Below are 19,488 nucleotides of genomic sequence, written 5' to 3' on the forward strand. Positions count from 1 at the left end.
TCCCCATTCCAGAGAACTACTACCAATCAGAGAAGGGATAGATGGGCTAATGGTTTCATAAAAGTTAGCTTCATTAACCATCTCTAGTAAAAACCCATAAAGTATAGTAAGTAGAGATGAAATTGGTATGATTTCATTAGAAACAGTATGCTGAAGAGAGTGCTGATTTTTCCCATCATAATCTCTGATTGTTCCAAGTTCAAAATTAATAATACAGAAAAGGACAGAAATTAAAATAAAACACATACCTTACAATTTTAAAGAACTGTCGGTTGAATTTATTAGCAATCTTCCAGCATAGTGTCTTCCTGTCCTTTGAAAGCCAACACGATGTAGCAGCTAGATCTTTGGACTAGGATCTGTGAAACCTGTGTTCAAATCTTCCCTCTGCCGTGGAAACTGCCATGGAAGCCAATCGCTTGTTCTCAGCCTAGCCTACCTCACAGACTTGATGCTGTGAGGATTAAATGGAGAAGGGCAGAACTACAAAATAAATATCTAAAAAAAGTAAATTGCATATTTTAGATGGAACAGTGAAAATGTGGAGTAGAGAGCCAGAATTCCAGCTGAAGCAACCAGTAGCATTTGACTTGCCAAACTAGAGTGACTGTAGCTCCTTATCTACCCACCCATTGCCTACTAGTACTTTACCATAGGTTTGCTATGCCTCTAGTGCCAGCATAGGTTTGCTATGCCTTTATGCTTTTTTGTAGCAGGAAATCCTTTGCATATCAGGCCACACACACCCTAATGTAGCCAATCCTGCAAGAGCTTCCAAGGCTCTTCGTATAGGGCCTACTGTAAGCTCCAGGCTTGGCTACATCAGGGGTGTGTGGCCTAATATGCAAAGGAGTTCCTGCTACAAAAGAAGCCCTGCCTCTTGCTAGAAACAAAGTGTTGCAGTGATCCATGACATCTGCAAACATGCCAAGTTTTAAGACACTCTTATCTTGTTCCATTCTGTCCGAGGAAGTGTGCCTGCACATGAAAGCTCACACCCTAGATACAACTTTGTTGCTCTTAAATGTGCCATTGGACTCTAACTTTGTTCTGTTGCTTCAGACCAATACAGCTACCCACCCAGATCTGTTCCTCCCAGTAATTGCTGTTTTATTCTCTTCCCCAACCTCTGCTGTATTCCTGTTTTCCCTCTCTGCATTCCTACCTTTCTCCTCTTCCCAGCTGTAGTGCTCCACAGAGGTCAGCTGCTTGGGCTCAGGGGTAAGTTCTAGACTGCCTTTCCTTCTAGATTCCAGATGCCAGCTTTAATCTGATCCATTGTCCTTCCCATTAATTTCCATTTGCTTTGCTCCCTCAGTCTGTTGGTTCATTCATTCACATTTTCATTGAGAATACCACCGAGAAATGTAAAGGCAGCGGCGTTTTCATAGATCTGTGTTTGGAACTCTAAAGGCAACAGTCTGTCCCTAAAAGGTGTCATTGCATTAGCATCTTCTGCGGAAAGTCGTCAGTTAAGTGATGTATTGTTATGTGTGTGGGAAGCAGTATTCCTTCTAAGCTCAGTTAGTGTGAGCTAGCTCACAGATTTTTAGCTTCCAGCTCACACATTTTTGTCTTAGCTCAGGAAGGATGAGAGCACAATAATTTATGCAGCAGCTCACAACTTTAATACCACTAGATTACAAAGTAGAATTTTTGCTCACAGACTCTGCAGCTTAGAGGGAACATTGCTCACAGGGTGTCTGTTGTGAGGAGAGGAAGGGAAGGAGATTGTAAGCCACTCTGAGATTCCCAAATGACAAGTGGAGTATAAAGCTGCAGTGTTCCCTCTAAGCTGAGTTGTGTGAGCTAGCTCACAGTTTTTTAGCCTCCAGCACACACATTTTTGTCTTTGCTCAGGAAGGATGACCCCAGAGCGCAATAATTTATGCAGTAGCACACGACTTTTAATGCCAGTAGCTCACAAAGTAGAATTTTTGCTCACAAGACTCTGCAGCTTAGAGGGAACATTGGTGGAAAGTGACTTCAATTCAGTGGTTCCTCTTCTACTGTCTGTGTTTCCTCACTGTGGACTAAACCATACATGCATTGGGAGCTTGAATATCCCAGTGATATTCAAACTCAGTTATCAGGAATGCGAGCGACCAAGTGAATGTGGTAGCCCGCAATTATTTCAGGGTTAAAGAAGAGCTTTCGAGCACACATTCATTGTGGATCTACATTTAGTTCATACCAGTTTCACTCTTGCAATTTTCCCACAAGTTCCCAGAAATCTTTGTGGGAAAATTGCAAGAGTGAAACTGGTTCACTGTAGTTCACTGAAGGTGGGGAGGACTCTGTAACAGGCTGAAGCCTTTAGCAGCATTGAAGCAGAATTTGCAGCAGGTTCTTTATGTGAACCCAGTTTCCTTTTGGTTTCATGTATCTGTGGTAGGCAGGCATACCAATAACTCAAATTTATTTATTTATTTATTTTGTTAATTTCTACTCCGCCCTATCCCACCAGCAGGCTCAGAACGGATCACAACAGACTCAAGCAATAACAATAAGCAATAAAATTATAAGTAGCTACATGAACAATTAATACTGCCCTGGTCTTTCTGAGCCTCGGTGCTTTAGATGGGCTGTCGTATTTTGTTTTAAAAAGTGCTTGCCTGTTCATGTATCCACTTTTTCTAAACTGCTTTTGAGTTAGAGGAGGGAGGTGGTGTCATAAGCCCCAGGAAATCAGGGCAAGTCAGCCTTTTATTCATCTGAAAAGCTTTGCAAAAGTGCTCCAGCTTTTAAGTGGGAGGTTTAGAATGATCTCCCAAGTGCTAGCAAATTCGTGTTATCTACAGTGAGTTTTCTTCCCCTAAAATTAATTTCTTTACAAGGAGCTTCCAAACTGGACTCCATGGCTTTTTTTTGTTACCCATCTTCATCGGGAAACATCTTTTGCTTTCCTTGTGGAATGGCAGGTCACAGAATGCTCTGGGCGGGAAGAGAATTTTTAAGCCATTTTACATGCACGGTGTAGATGTGCTCTTTGCTCCTCCCATCTCTGTCTTAATGGATGTTGTGCCAGATTTTTATGGAGGCTAGCCGCCACAGGAGTCTTCTTTCCTGCCTCAGTACAATTTCTCCCCCACTGCACTGCACTGCATTGGAAAATTTCCTAGTGGGAAATTTAAAAGAACTAAACCCAGGTATGAGGGGATAGGATCTCTGCTTATCCCGTACAAGGCTGGACTGACAATGGAGGTAAAACTGATAGGGATGAGATAGTTTGACTTTTTATTTATTTATTTTATTACACTTATATCCCGCCCTCCCCTGACGGGCTCAATAAGCAATAAAATTCGAAGTAAATAAACAATGAATACTGCCTTGGTCTTTCTGACCCTGAGTGATAAAAGTAAAAAGTGATAAAAGTAAACAAGAACAAAATTATTTTTTAAAAAACCTGCACAATATTTTTTGTGAGGTAAATATTACCCGTGAGGTAAATATCAACATGGAATTCTTTTTCTAATGTCTGTTTTTAGGTTAGGTCATGCCCAATTTTCCCTCTAAGTTGAGTTAGTGTGAGCCAGCTCAAAGTTTTTTGGCTTCTAGCGCACACATTTTTGTCTCAGCTCAGGAAAAATGGCCCCAGAGCAAACTAATTTATGCAGTAGCTCACAACTTCGATGCCAGTAGCTTACAAAACAGAATTGTTGCTCACAAGACTCCACAGTTTAGAGGGAATATTGGTCATGCCACAGGAACAGGCAGGCTTATAATATATAAAATGCAGTATTATGTGACAACCAAGTTATATGTCTTGCCTGGCAAAACCCTGTTGGCAACTCTAACACTCTGTGTTCTGTTCCCTCAACAAGGAAACTTAACCCAAAGATCTGATATCTCCACAGATCTTTTAGATCACACTCCTGTCAAACGAAACCTTCTCCTTCCGGCAAAACTTCCATCCAAGCTGTCATTTCACAGCCTCCCTCTGCCAGATCTTCCCATTTTTCAGCTCCTCCTGGCTGATTCAGAGCTTTGCTCTCATTTAGGGATGCCAACCTGCAGGTGGGCCCTGGGGATTCCCCCAGGATTACAGCTCATCTCCAGACTGCAGAGATCAGTTTCCCCTGGAGAAAGTGGCTGCTTTGGAGGGTGGATTCTGTAGCATTTACTGAGGTCCCTGGCCTCCCCAGGCTCAATCCCCAAATCTCCAGGATTTTCCCAACCTGGATGTGGCAACCATACCCCTTCATCCCCCACTGATGGCCAGGGGAGACCGGGCAACCCTACACTGCTTGGCCGCTGTGTTGCTGTGGTTCTTCCCCTTCCAGTTGTGTTTACTGTTGCTTCTTTCTTGGATCTCAGCCAATAAGACCTCTCCCACCTCTGGGGAAGGGAGCCGCCCAGGGGGCATCATCCACGTCTACGGCAGCGACGACGGGACCGACAAATCCGCAAGCAGCTTCATCCCCTACTGCTCCATGGCTCAGGCCCAGCTGTGCTTCCACGGCCACCGCGATGCAGTCAAGTTCTTCGTTTCCGTGCCTGGTGAGCAGCCACTTCTCGGTTTATTTATCTGGGAAATTTCCAGGCAGCCTCTGCAGAGAACCTGCTTGAGACGGGCAAGATAAAACCAACGACACATGAAACATTTAAAAATAAAAAGAACAGCCATTAAAAACCTATCCAAGGCCTAAAAACGGTGCTGAAAATATCAGCTGCCTAAAATAATTGTCATCCTCAAGCTCAAAGCAGACTGTAAAAGCAGTATTAAAAGATTTAAAACCCTTGGGTAAAAAAGAGACGTTTTTGCCTGGTGCCTAAAATAGAGTAAGGTAGCATCAGTCAAGCCTCAAAGGGAAAGGGAATTGCACAGGCCTCCTCCAATTCAAATGCAACGATATGGAGCTTTTTTTGTAGCAGGAACTCCGTGGCATAATAGGCCACACACCCCTGATGTAACCAAGCCTCCAAAAGCTTCAAGGGCTCTTCTTACAGGGCCTACTGTAGGCTAATGGAGAAGTGGCTACATCAGGAGTGTGTATGCAAAGGAGTTCTTTTTCACAGAATTTCACACCAAAAAAAAGCCCTGCCAAGATATATTTTTTCTGCTGACCAGGCCATTTATGTTAGCACAGTTTACCGTCTGCAGTTTTTCTGGTTAAAACAATTTTATTTGGTAACATATGGTAACAAATTATATTTCTTGCATCATTAATAACTTCTTTTATCTATCCCATATATTACTTTCTACCCACCCCTCCCCCCGGTTACTTGACCCCCGCCAGGGTTATTTACTTAAAGTACTAATGTTTAAAGGTACCCTTAACTAATAAAAACAAAAATTAATATTCTTCTTTTTTCTAAGACTTAATCATTATCAAAAATTGTCCAATGTCCTTTTATTTTCCACTCTTTTTCTACATATCTTCTGAACTTTTTCCACTCCATCTTAAAAACTTCTAAATCATAGTCTCTTAAAATTCTTGTTAATTTGTCCATTTCACTCCATGTCATAACTTTTACAATCCAATCCCATTTCTCTGGAATTTTTTCTTGCTTCCACAACTGCGCATATAATGTCCTAGCAGCTGAAAGCAAGTACCAAATTATAGTTCTATCTTCTTTTGGAAATTTTTCCATTTATAATCCCAACAGAAAAGTCTCTGCAACTTTCTTAAATTCATATCCCAAGATCCTAGAAATTTCTTGTTGAATCCTCTGCCAATATTTTTTTTTGCTCTTTCTCAAGTCCACCACATATGGTAGAAAGAACCTTCATGGTTTTTTACATTTCCAACATCTGTCTGGCATCTTATTATTCATTCATATTATTCATAGTTGATTATATGACAACCACTTTTCTTCACCCGTCTCAGCTGTTATTTTTATCACTTCAGCTGGCACTATCCATAACGGTTTTCTCTCATCTCCATATTTCTTATATTTCATCCATGTATTTAGCAAGCTGTCTATCTTTTTTCCCCCATAATACATATAAGCGTGCCAGCCAAATTTATACCCATGACCTTCCAATGCTAAGAGTTTTTTGTGTAACAACATTACCATTCTTTTATCCATACTAAGCAAACTGCTTCATGATATAATTTTAAGTCTGGTAATTGAAATCCGCCTCTCTCTTTTGCATCTGTTAAAATTTTCATTTTAATTCTTGGTTTCTTCCCCGCCCACACAAACTCTGAAATTTTTCTTTGCCATCCATTAAATTGTTTACTGTTTTCCACAATCGGAATAGTTTGAAACAAATACATTATTCTTGGTAGAATATTCATTTTAATTGCGGCTATTCTACCCAACAGTGACAAATTAAGTTTATTCCAGTTTAACATATCTTCATCCATTTTATGCCATAGCTTCTCATAATTATTTTTGAACAAATCAATATTCTTCATTGTTATCTCCACACCCAAATATTTTACCTTGGAGGTAACTTCACAGCCCATTAGTCTGCAATTCTTGTTGCTTATTTAGTTGCATATTTTTACATAGAAGTTTTGATTTTTCTTTATTAATACAAAGTCCCTGTCACGACCCGGACCTGCAGGTAGAGACGGGCGGCTGCTGTTGCCCTGGCAATCGGCCAGGACGCTAGCAGCCGGCTACGGTGCTTTCAAGGAGCAGCACAAGCGTTATCTAGCAGTCCTAATTAGTCCCTACCATAAATCAGTCCAGCCGAAGGGAGAAGCAGGGCGCGTCGTCACAGGAATGCAGTGGGTCAAAAGCCAGAGGAAGCAAGCCGAATATCTTCAAAGTACCTAAGCCAGTCCACAGAGCAAAAGCAGAGTCCAGTTCCAAGTCCAAGATTCAAGCCGGGTCAGGAGCAAACGGGTTCTCTCAGCAGGCAAGAGGGTGCAGGGCGTGGTCACGTCCGAGGAGGATCGTTCGTTGCCAGCACAGTTTGCCCTAAGGCCAGGACTACAGATATACTGTGCTGGCTTGTTAACTCGTTAGTACTCCGGGCTTAGATCTCTCCTCCCACGCATGCGTGCTTCTTTCCGTCTGTCTTTGAACTCCTGCCGTCTTTTTTCACGGAGCCGGCTCACAGGTGGCGGGGATTCAGGAGGTGATGCACTAGGGCCCGGTGTGGCCTGATCAGTTTCAGGAGGGGATGAGCTAGGGCCTGGTGTGGCCTGATCAGTTTCAGGTGGCTCCTGCTCTGGGTTAGCAAGGGCTGGGTCTGGTGCAGGCATGACAGTCCCGCCAACTCCCCATATTCTTGTATTTTGGCTAACAACAAAGGTGTGACTTGTATGGGGTTTTCATTTATAAACATTATATCATCTGCAAATGCTCTGTATTTGTAAGTAAATCCTTTTACTTTTAATCCTTCTATTTCTTTATCTTCTTGAATTTGCATCAGTAATATTTAAAGAGTCATTATAAACAACAGTGGGGAAAGTGGACAACCTTGTCTTGTACCTTTACTAATTATCATGTCTTCTGTAAGATCAGCATTTATACATAGCCTTGCACGTTGTTCAGTATATATTGCTTTTATCATTCTTATAAAACTTTCTCCCAGCTCCATTTTCTCCATTACTGCAAACATAAAATCCCAATTTAAATTGTCAAATGCTTTCTCTGCGTCCACAAAGAATAATGCTACTTCCTTTTCTGGATGTCTTTCATAATATTCTACAATATTTACAACAGTTCTGATATTGTCTCTTATTTGCCTTTTGGGAAGAAACACCGCTTGATCTTCCTTTATAAAATTTATCAAATATTGTTTAAATCATTCTGCCAAGATTCTTGTATATATTATAAAGTCATTATTTAATAATGAATTGGTCTATAATTTTTTACGTTCGTAACATCTCTATCTTCCTTTGGAATCAACGAAATAACAGCTTCCTTCCACGTATTTGGTATTTTCCCTTTTGTTCTTATCATATTTATCAATTTCTGAAGTTTCGGGATTAACTCCTCTTTGAGGGTTTTAAAAAATTTAGCTGTATATCCATCTGGCCCAGGTGCTTTTCTATTTTCCATTGCATTAATTGCTGCTTCAATTTCTATTTTTTCAATTGGATCGTTCAAAACGTTTCCCATATTTTCTGCTAAGGGTGCTATTTTTATCTTTTGTAAGTACTCATCCATCTTTTCTTTCCTCACTTTAACACTTTTAAATAACTTGGCATAATACTTAAAGAATTCTCTTTTTATTCCTTCTTGATCTACCACCTCTCTTCCATCCACCACAATTTTATTAATAATTTTACTTTCTCTCTTTTTCTTCGGTTGCCAGGCCAAATATTTTCCGGGTTTGTTTGCTCCCTCGAAAGATTTCTGCTGCAATCTTTTCGGATTCCATTCCAGTTCTTTATTTAACAAATGTCTCATTTGCATTTGTAATATTGTAATCTCCCTTATAATTTTCTTTTTCCCTGGCCTTTTTCTCAGTTCCCCTCCTTTTTTCTTTATTTCATTTTGAATGTCCAACATCTATTTTTCTTTTGCCCTCTTATCTTTGTTATTCAATGTAATCAATATTCCTCTCATCACTGCTTTATAAGCATCCCAGACCGTCTGAAATTCTATATCCTCTTTATCGTTTATTTGGAAGAAAGCTTTAGTTTCATTTTCTAGAGATGTCACTATTTCTATATTCTGTAGTAAATCTTCATTCAATCTCCATCTTCTCAACTTCTTAGACAATTTTGTAATCCACATTATTGGGTTATGGTCAGCCCCAATTTTAGGTAAAATCTCTATTTTATTTGTTATAAGGCCTAAGTCTTTAGTGCCCCACAACATGTCAATTCTAGAAAAAGTTTTATGTCTTGCTGAAAAAAAGGTATAGTCCTGCACTTCAGAATTAAATTTCCTCCATATATCCTCCAAATTTTCTTGTTTGACCAATTCAAAAAAAGACTTTTCCTTCCTTATTATTTTTTTTTACCCCCAGATCTATCCAGTGTGTTCTTAATTGTTCCATTAAAGTCCCCCATTGTCAAAACTTGGTCATAAGTCAGTTCATTAAATTGTTGTATAATGTCTTTTAAAAAAGCATCCTTTGCACCATTTGGTGCATACAGTCCCAATAACAACTTTTTTCTGCATTTAATATTATTTCTACCACTACAAATCTTCCATTTTTATCTTTAAACACTAATTTCGGCTCCATTTCTTGTTTAATATAGAAAATCACTCCCCTTTTCTTCTGTTCCGCCAATGAATAAAATTCTAGTCCCAGTTGTTTATTCCATAAAAATTTGTAATCCTTTTGTTTGATATGCACTTCTTGTAAACAAACTATATTACAATTTTGCTTTTTAATCCAACGAAACGTTGCCTTTCTTTTTTGTGGTGAATTTAGTCCATTTACATTCCAAGATAATAATTTGTAATCCATCATGGTGCAAATTCTTTATGTTCTTCATAAAACCTACGCAGTTCATGTGTGCTTGTAATTGTGATCCTTTTTCCTTGCAGCTCAAAGCTCAGACCTTCAGGTATTATCCATGTATACCAAGTTTAATTGTCCTGTAGTTTTTCTATCAATTTTTTGTATGCTTTTCTGTCATTTATGACTTGTCTTGGCAATTCTTTCATGATTCTTACTCTGCTGCCTCCCACTATCAATGTCTTTTCAAAATTTTTATTCAAGATTTTCCCCACCATTTCTTTTGTCATATATCATAACCACATCTCTTGGTAGATTATTTTTCTTGGCATATAGTGAGTTCACTCTATACATATAGTCATACATGCTTCTAGTTCCTTCAGAATCTTCCTCCAAAAATTCTGCAATTGTTCTTATTATATATCCTTTCAAATCAGTCTCTTCATCCTCAGGTACTCCTCTCAGACGTATCTGGGTTTCCATCAACTTGCAGTCATGAATTACCACCTTTTCTTGCATTTTTAGCAAGGTGGAATCATGTACTTTCACTCTCTCTTCCACCTCTTGCACTTTCTTTGATGTTACCACAATATCATTTCTGAGATCTTCTATATCTTTCCTTAGCGCTTCAATGTCTTTTCTAATTTCATTTTTAGAAGCAGTTATCATGTCTCTCACCCCTTTCATCATCTTGGCTTCCATTCCTTCTAATTGCTCTTGCATTTTCTCCATTGAGGCAGTCCTTGCACGGGTTAACTTATGCTCTGACATTTAAAAAAAACACTGAAAATTTTGACCTCTCCAAATTAAATTTAAACTATCAGGTTTGATAGAGTAAGGCTTGTCTTTTTCAATAAGCCTAATTTCGCCATCCTCAGAGCCTCCTGGGCTCAGATATTAATTTTTGAAGTTTTTATTTCTTCCAAAATGGTGGTCGCGACTTTCTGCTTCCCTTTAAAAAATGTTTTCCTTCAAAAGGCTTCTAAAATAATTATCAGCGATAATATCCAATAGTATTTACCTTATAATTGTCACAACTGTCAGCTTCACCAATTTTTAATGTCCCGAACACTTTAAAAACTTTGTTTAAATTTTGACCTCCTAGCAATGGCCGTCGATGTTTTTCTATGATATTATAGTCCTAGAGTAGGCTAGCTGCTTCAATGATTTCCCTTTTCTATCCGACACTTCTTGCTTTTCTTGCCACCAAATCCCATTTTCACTGGTAAAAAGATCTCGCGATGTTTGACGTATTTCCTATGTTGACTGTGAGAGCTGCAAATCTGTGACGATGGGGCTTTTTCACCAAAACCGCAAGTAGACAAAACAATAAATTCCTTTCCACTTTTTAGCACTGTCCTTTAAATTTACAAAATTCAAATTTTGCCCCTTCTCCCCTTCTTCTTCCAAGCTTTCTGAATCTCTATTTCCCACCTTCTGATTTTATTTTGTTTAACTTTAAATAGTCCCGGAATGAATATAGTCATCAGTACCTTTTTCTGCAGTTATCCAGATCCAACACCGGTCTTGTATAGCTTTAGATGTTTAGCAGTCTCAAAGAAGGTTAGGATCCTGTCGAGCTTATGTCAAATAAATGACTCTGGAAACTTCTGCAGATGATAAATATGCAACTCGTCTCCAGAGACCCCTCAAAGCCTCAAAGGAGCCCCCCCCCCCCCGGGACTCCCTTTTAGCCAAGGTAAATCTCCTCAGAGTTTCCTGTGCATATCTTGGACTGATCTCTGACTGAGAAAAGTAGGCAGTAGGCATTAAATTGCCCTCGACTACCCTGAACAGAAGCCCCAGCCTGCTCCCCTTCTGAGAAGCAATTCAGCTCTGCATTTTCCAACCCTGGAAGTCCCCACCGTCTGCGGTTTTAATGGGAAGTTACCAAAGTATACCATTCTCTGATTTTGTACATCTACTTCAGATGGAATAGATTCTATTGATTAAAACTATTATAATCAATTGTTCTATATTTTCAGATTTAAGATCTAAGCTAATTCTCCCATTACTTGGAGCTGGCTCTGATGCCCTGGATGAGAAGATTTATTGGTTTATTAAGACATGCTGAAAACTGAGTTACTGTACAGGTGGCCCAATATTTGGGCAGCAGTTATAGCGCAGCATATTTAAAGAAACACCTGCCTGATTCGTTTTACCTGATTGTGTGCTCCTGTTCATGACAACGGTTGAAGTAGCAGTAATGGTTGAATGAGCAGCATTCCTGATAAATTAATTGATTAAAAAAGGAAATTGTTTAATCAGGACAGACAAAAGCAAGACCCTCTTCCATGCACAGTGTCCTGATTTGTGGAACTTCTCAGCTACAGGATGTGCTGGATTCTCTAGGCTTAATAGGTTTTTTAAAGGAATTAGAGAAATGTCAGTAACTATTAGCCATGATGAACAAAGAGGCAGTGACTCCCAGTTATGCATGCAGGGGAGGGGGGTGACAATAGGATTTGGCTCTTCATATTTTCTTTGAAGGCATCCCGAGGGCATCCAGTCCGATCCATTTGTGGTCTCCTGATGTTCTTTAGAAACATTCAACTCTTTCAGGTAATGTTCTCGCCACGCTGAATGGGAGTGTGCTGGACAGTCCTTCTGAGAACCCTGGCACAGCCACCATCGAGACAGAAGGGCAGAAGCTGAAAAATGTCCTGGTGCTGAGTGGAGGAGAAGGTTACATCGACTTCCGGATTGGTGAGTTCTCGTCAGCCTGCATCTTCTGAACATGCTGTGGGTACAACTTCAAGTAAACCCACGTTGACTGGAGAAGAAACGATGAGCAGGGCTGGGATTATTGCACAAGACTCTGCCCTTTATTATCAGCAGCACAATAAATTATGTAAAGGATGAAAGCAAACAGGCTAGGAGGTAATGACTCTCTGTCTGGGGTAGTGATGCTCTGTATTCTTGGTACTTGGTGGGGGGCAACAGTGGGAGGACTTCTAGTGTCCTTGTCCCACTGATGGACTTCCTAATGGCACCTGGGATTTTTTTTTGGCCACTGTGTCACACAGAGTGTTGAACTGGATGGGCCATTGGCCTGATCCAACATGGCTTCTCTTATGTTTTTATGTCTGGGGCAAGTGACGCTCCGTAGGTTTTAAATAGGGATTACAGAAATGTCAGTAACTATTAGCCATAACGATCAAAGAGGCAGTGAATCCCAGTTATGCATGCAGGGAAGGGGTTTTTTTTAAAGTAGGGGTAACAGTGATAGGGCTTCTAGTATCCTGACCTCACTGGTGGACCTCCTGATGGCACCTGGTTTTTTGGCCACTGTGTTGGACTGGATGGGCCATTGGCCTGATCCAACATGGCTTCTCTTATGTTCTCAAGCCATGTCCATTGCTTTCTCCCACTGGTGCTTCTGCTGCTTCAGGAGCTGGGGTGAAGATTTGGCTCTCAAATCCAAACCAAAATGGTTTGGCGTTTCACTGTCCACACCTGTCCTGGGGATTGTTTATCCCTACAATTCGGGAGCCTGGGTCCAAACTTGGCCACTAACGGAATGGTGGGTAGGTGAACAGAACACTGCGGCAGCTGTTGGAAGAGGTGAACAGAGTATTGTGGGGGGGCAAGCAGGGTGGGTGAAACACAGAGAACAGGCCAGCATGTCTGCACCAAACTGTGTTAGCAGTACACCTGCCTTGTAATCAGGCCTCAGATCAAGCAGGAGCTCACAGGAGCATAGCTCCTGAACCTTTCTGAGGGTTCCCCTTCTTCCTCCCCACCTACCTTGTCCATTGAATAGTAGGTGCAGCTGCATAACAATCCCTGGATTAGGAGAGTGGGCAGCCAGCCAGCCACCAGGGGCTTTGCCATGCCCCCAGCAGCCTTCATTAACCCCCGGAGAAGCCCACGCCACCCTTCCTCCACTTCTTATGTGATTTTTGGTGGTGGGTGGCTTGCTGGCCTTTTGCTGGGGGGTGGCCAAGAAGAGCCAAACCTGCTTGGGCTGGCTGGATCTCTAGGCATTCCAAGCAGGCCTTGCTTGCCTGGGGCTCTCCTTTCTTGCAGCGGGTTGCTTTTGGCTGGGGAGGGGTGACATGTGCTTATGAGTTCTGCTAATGAGCTCTGCCACCTATTTTTCTACAAAACGACCCCTGCTAGTAATAAAGCTGGTGCGTGTGTGCAATGCCGCCGCAACATCCATTTTCTCTTCATTCACTATGCGTGTTCTCTTGGCAGGGGATGGAGAGGATGACGAGACGGAGGAGAATGCGGGAGACACCGCCCAAGTCAAGCCCATTCTCTCCAAGGCCGAACGGAGCCACATCATTGTGTGGCAGGTCTCCTACATCCCCGAATGAGCTCGTTCTCCTTTTCCTGCCGACTGTATTTTTCTCTCTCCCCGCCCTGACTCCCTGAATGCCAATATGTACATACGGAACTCCTGCATTATACCTACTGCTGGAAACTGAACTCCGGATGATTGCTACGCCCCCTTGTGCCATCGCAAGGCCTCCCTCCTCTTATATCCTCTAAACTCGCAGCTTTCGTATTGGGCCGGCGTGCTTTCTGGATTAGCTGGGTCACCAGAGGTGGAGGATCTTGAGAGTGAAGCCTGCTGTTGGGCGTCGTGAAGATCAGAGGACCAATGTTGGTTTGGAGGGGGCGGGGCTGGCTGAAGTTTTCGTGACCGATCCCTTTCTCTCACTCACCTGCCCACCTGCATGGAACAGAGGGCTGCTTCTAGGCTACTTCCCCCCACCGTCGAAGCGATGTGGGTGGCTTTTATCTGCCTACGGTACAACATTACAAAAAGCTGACTTCCAAGGCAGAATCGCTTGCCTCTCCACCTCTCGGTTCACCAGGTATTATCTTCAGTGACTCAGGAGCTGTTTAGTCCTGGTTTGAGGATCCAAGACATGCCATATTGGCTGAGTCTGGAAGGATGTCAAAGAGATCAGTGGGATGCCCTCAATAAGCCAGACCACGATTTGAAACCGCTGAACAGGGTTCCATCGCTGAAGGCGTTTGGATTTGCATCTGGATAAGAGTCCACTTGGAGATCTTTCATGGGCAGTTTTTTCTCTTTGGAAAAAGGGTGGGATAAAGCATATTCAAATTTGGGAGGGCTGTCCAGGGGGTGCAATATTTCTTCTTGCTGCAGCCGTTGGGAGAAGCTCATGGCAACAAGCAGTATGTTGATGGATGGAGACGTCGTTTGGCTAAGTTGTTTGGTGGACAGGAAAGGGGGGGGTTTGGGGGGGTGTCCTTCTTCCTCTCCCCCACAGTACTGAATGACTGTCATGGTGTGTGTGTGAGAGAGAGCCCGCATTTAAATTCTGGCATTCCATCAGGACAAACTTGGGCTTTGAGTAGCTGCGTATAGCCCTGAATCTCGTGGCTAGTTCAGGAAGACGGTTCAAGAGGGAGGCTGAGAGGGTGCTTTGGAGGAGAGCGGCTGGGGCCTAGAAGATGTTGGCTGTATCACCTGTGGGGTTGTGGGGGTTCTGGGATAGCGAGGGAGTAAATGATGAGGGGGCTAAGTGGAGAGAAGAGCAGGAAGTTCTTCACAAGAAGCTGGGGGACAGCCGAAGTGACGGGGGTGGACTACTCTTGGAAGGGAAAGCGCCAGGCCCCTGGGATGTAGATTTAAAATTTACAGTCAAGAAGCTGATTTAATTTGGTCACTTCCTGCCTTTAAATGATTCCAACAGAAACTGTAAGAACAGCCCAGGCCACGCTGAAATGCGCTTACACCCTGTCGAAATCCATAGGAATTAATTGAGTTTTGTTGACTCCTATCCAACTAACCCTTGAGGTTCTCAAATCTGCTGGCTCACCAGCGTTTCCTCACATTACTGAGGACGTGGCCTCCTCTTCATTAGCACACGGTGGGCCAGCTGCCCCTCTCCTTGTGTTGATCGAGCGATGGAAATAGCTGGGGGGAACGACAGGGAGATGGCGGCAGGCTTTCCCCTTTTTCTTTTTGCATCCTTTGGTCCTGATCTGGTCCGGAATATGAATTTGTTTTCTTCCTGTAATGGGCTCATCTCCACTTCCAGAGTTGAGTGCTACAAGCTGAATGGCCAGGTTTCCCCTGCAAAGACAGAAGCCCCAAGCAGCATGTTTGTGGTTCAGGGATAGACACTGTGGATCTGTTTCCAAGCCCCTTCCCTTAAAACTGCAGCCTTATCCTGGAATTGGAACTCCCCAGTACAGTCTGTCCTGACAAAAGCATCACCCAGTCTTTAAAACTGTAGACTGGACAGGTTGTAGGCAGTGTCCCCTCTAAGCTGAGTTAGTGTGAGCCAGCTCATGGCTTTTTAGCCTCCGGCTAACACCTTTTTGTCTTTGCTCAGGAAAAATGGCCCCAGAGCAAACTAATGTATGCAGTAGTTCAAGGCTTGAATGCCAGGAGCTCACAAAGTAGAAATTTTGCTCACAAGACTCAGCAGCTTAGAGGGAGCATTGGTTGTAGGTTGTGAATAAAGAAGGTGCCTCTTTTCAGACATCATGGGAAACTGTGGTTTAACTAAACTAGTTTAGGTGATGGTTTGAATTCGGGACTTCTGCCAAAATCTGGATATCAAAGATCTGTTGAAGGAGGTTTGAAGTTACTCTTTTTACCACAGTTATCTTCAATGAGGGTTTCATGTGATGTCTAAATGCAGACTTCCTGGATAGTTGTCCAGCGACATCCTCCCAGGCTGCTGAGGGCATGCTTTTGAGTGATCATCCAACGGCTTTGTGTGTTGCCAGAACTGAGCTATTCAGGCTCACCTGGCAGTGAGGCATTGGCTTCCAAGTGGAAATTTTGGCTTTTCTTGCTTTCACACCAAACGAGGTCTAGAAACTATCACCATCCCTGCAGAAGGAACGGCTGGACTAAACTAACTTATGACTTCGTATCGCTTATTGGCTGTAGTATTGTCCATGCCAGGCTAGGCTAGTTCCACCACACCCCACCCACCCCGAAGCAACAAATGTCATTTTACTATGCTATGGGAATGGAGTTCTGTTTGCAGAGAGGACAACACCACACCCAGGCACACCGCTGGGGCAGGCCTGTGGCTTGGTTGGTAGAGCATCTACTTTGCGTGACTTGGATCGATCCCAGCAAGAAAAGGATCAGGCAGTAAGTGATGTGAAAGACCTCAACCCGAGACCCCCTGCCTGTCACAGCAGACTGTGATAGACCAATGGTACAAATCAGTAGCAGACAGCTTTGCGCATACCAGACCAGGAAGGGGCGGGGGGTAAGCCCCTCTTTTGTAATTCTGAAAGTAGAGGAGACAAGCTACGGTAGTTTGGGATGATAAGATGTGCCACCTGTTGTAAAACCGATCTACCTATTGCCAAAACAAAGAGACTGGCTCTCCTTTAGCATTGAGCCACAGCGTAGGGACAGAACTGTGAAACTGACTCGTCCACCGGCAGTCCCTGGTCTCTCTAGCTTTTGTCAGATCTACGCTTGTTTGCTTCACTATCCCACGTATGGACCAGAAGGACTTTTTTTTTGCAGTCTGAATAGGTTTCCCTTGAAAAGAAGCACACGTTCAAAGGGGAGGGGTGCAGGAGAAGGGAGACAGCGAGCTACCAGCTTGGCTACAGCTGCCTTGACAGCAAGGTGAAAAGGTTATTGGCTTGAAGACACACATACACACACACACTCACACACACGTAACCTCCCCATCATCTCTCCACTGTGATGTATGTAAAGTTAACCTGTATGTTATAAAAGGACTTTTTAAAAAAATAGAAAAAAGTGTCTTTAAGGGCCTGTAAACTTCGCTGTTTTGGTCTAAAGATGTAAAGAGATGTTTGGGAACAAAACAAAGAAATAAGTCTCCTGTGCTTCGTCCCCCATATATGCTATCAAACAAAACAAATCATATCTGTTCTGTACGTAATAAAAAATGTGTTTAACATCAGGTGGCTGAGAGCGTTTGGTTGGATGTGCTGACAGCAGGTGATTTCTTAATGAAGGGCTAGTTTGGTGGGGTAGGCATTAAGATGATATTGGAGTTATACCATACTCCACTCTGAATCTCCTATATCGGGGGCATCCGGTTCCGGCGGGGCGGAGTGGTAGCGTTCTGAGAAAGCTCCTCAGGACGAACCGCAATTTCGACCTTTTTAGGGGCCCGTTGGGGCCGTAAAATCCTCCAGTCGAGGAGGAAGGTATGCAGGAAGAGCGAGGGGAATAGTGGGGAGACCCGTGCGGAGTTTCTCCAAGTGTTCTACCTCTTTTCTTTACTCTGAGGTCGAAAGCGCCTAACGGCGAATCAGCTCCAGCCACCGGAGTAGGGAGGTGGACTGTGGTCGGCGGTTGAGGCGAATTGGCGGTGAAAGAGAATTTTCTTTCAGTTTTCTTTTTCTTTTCTATGACTTCTGCCCCCTGTTCGACGAGTGTCTGGTCTTTCTATTTTGAATTTGCTGGAGTGGTGGCCGGGCCGGGAGACCTGGAGGGGGCGAGACGAGGGAACGGTGCGCGGCTCGACCTGAGGGCGGAGGCGGAAGACGGAGGAAAGAGGCTGAAAGAGGAGGATTCGTGGGGCGAAGGCTGGGCGACGGTGGTTGGAAGCGGACCCACAGCGTATTGACGAAGGTTGAAGAAAAGAAACTGCTGGACCTTTTTTACTTTTTTTTTTTTTTTTTTTTTTGCTTTGGTCCCTTTCCTGGACAGTTGGTTGGCGTATGGAGGGTTAAGCAGATAAAAATCTACGACGTAAGGACGTAAGGACGCAAGGCGTGCAGACGTATTTGGGTACGGTGGAAAGACGGGAGACGGAAGAAACGGAAGGCACGAACAGTTCTGTTTCTGGCTTTGTTTTTGTTCTTTATTCCTTTCCCTGGCTTCTGAACTGAAGGGAATTGACATTGATAGATTTCATTTAGTTCCCTGGGCAAATGTGAATTAGTCTGCCACTGACTCCTAGGTGTGAGTTATAACTGGTGGCTCAGGGAAGCATAGAAGTGACATTATTGCGTATTGTGTATCTAATAACACCCTAAAGGATTCTCTCCAATGCTCTGTGCTAACGTCATAGGCTATACTGAGATTGATGTAACAATTTAAGTAGGGGAAACTCTCTTTTCTGCCTAATGTGCTGGATATGATTTACTGCTGTTGGTAATTATTTAGGTTAACAAATTACAATGTCTCAGCTAGGGAAAACAAAATTTTCGCCAGGGCAACCTAAGACGGTGGGGACGGCACTGGCACAGGATGCGTTAAAGGACATTCAATTAAATTTCTTAGAGGTAGTAAATCAATTGAAGGAGACGTTAACAAAACAGATGGAAGAGGTAGTTGGCAAAATAGAAAGTCTTAATCTTAAATTTAATGAAACAAAGGATGACATATCTGAATTGGTTAATGTGACTAAGACAATAGAAGGTAAATTTAAACTTATGGAAGATAAAATGGAGGATATAGAAAGTAACCAGGGGAAACTAGAGGTTAAATCCATACAATTTGAAATGAATCAGGCAGATTATGTACTTAGATTCCTAAACATACCAGAGGAAAAGAACGAAAATTTGGTTAAGTTAATGACAGAAGCCCTCGCGGAACTGTTATCAATGGAACAGACTGATATAGAGAAGGAATTTGACTGGGTCCATAGAGTCAACACCACTTATGCTAAAAACAATGGCCTTAATAGGGAGGTACACTTGAGATTTGTTCGCAAAATTATTAAGGAGAGAGTATGGAGGGAAGGAAGAGATCAACAGCTGATTATAAAAGGGACAAAAATAAAGATAATGAAAGAAATACCGTGGGCAATCAGAATCAAAAGGAAAGAGTATATGCAGTTGGCCATTGCTTTACAGAAAAAAGGAGTTTTGTATAGGTGGTTGGTCCCCGAGGGATTAATGTTTATGTACTTAAACAAGAGATTTAGGATAAATTCACATGCTAAACTTGAGGAATTTATTAAAACCTATAGCCATAATTGGCAAAAAGGAAATTTTAAAGGGAGAGATCCAACAGAAATAGAGACACAGTTAGTATTAATTGATTCACTAAAAGAACATCAGCTTTTGGATTCGGAAGATCAGGAAGAGGGGGAGGTCCCTCAAACGGAAGACACAAAAAGGGAGACAAGGTTACAGAAAAAGAAAAGAATTCAATAGATAGCCCAGAAACAAACATGGTACACACTTTAAAGATTATTTCGGTTAATGTTAACGGGTTGAACTCA

The 19,488-nt window shown here is 42.6% G+C and overlaps 1 protein-coding gene across 1 annotated transcript in view; it reads left to right on the forward strand.

Moving 5' to 3' along the window:
- Positions 1-14,279, forward strand: part of MAPK8IP3 (mitogen-activated protein kinase 8 interacting protein 3) — a 92,584-nt gene extending 78,305 nt beyond the window's left edge. The window contains exons 30-33 of the mRNA XM_060260427.1: positions 1,183-1,221; positions 4,318-4,500; positions 11,882-12,025; positions 13,520-14,279. Coding sequence (XP_060116410.1) covers positions 1,183-1,221; positions 4,318-4,500; positions 11,882-12,025; positions 13,520-13,641 — 488 coding nt within the window. The 3' untranslated portion in view covers positions 13,642-14,279. The remainder of the gene's footprint in view (positions 1-1,182; positions 1,222-4,317; positions 4,501-11,881; positions 12,026-13,519) is intronic.
- The last annotated feature ends 5,209 nt before the right edge of the window (positions 14,280-19,488 follow it).

Source organism: Heteronotia binoei, chromosome 20, assembly GCF_032191835.1.
Source record: "Heteronotia binoei isolate CCM8104 ecotype False Entrance Well chromosome 20, APGP_CSIRO_Hbin_v1, whole genome shotgun sequence".
Classification (NCBI taxonomy): domain Eukaryota; kingdom Metazoa; phylum Chordata; class Lepidosauria; order Squamata; family Gekkonidae; genus Heteronotia; species Heteronotia binoei.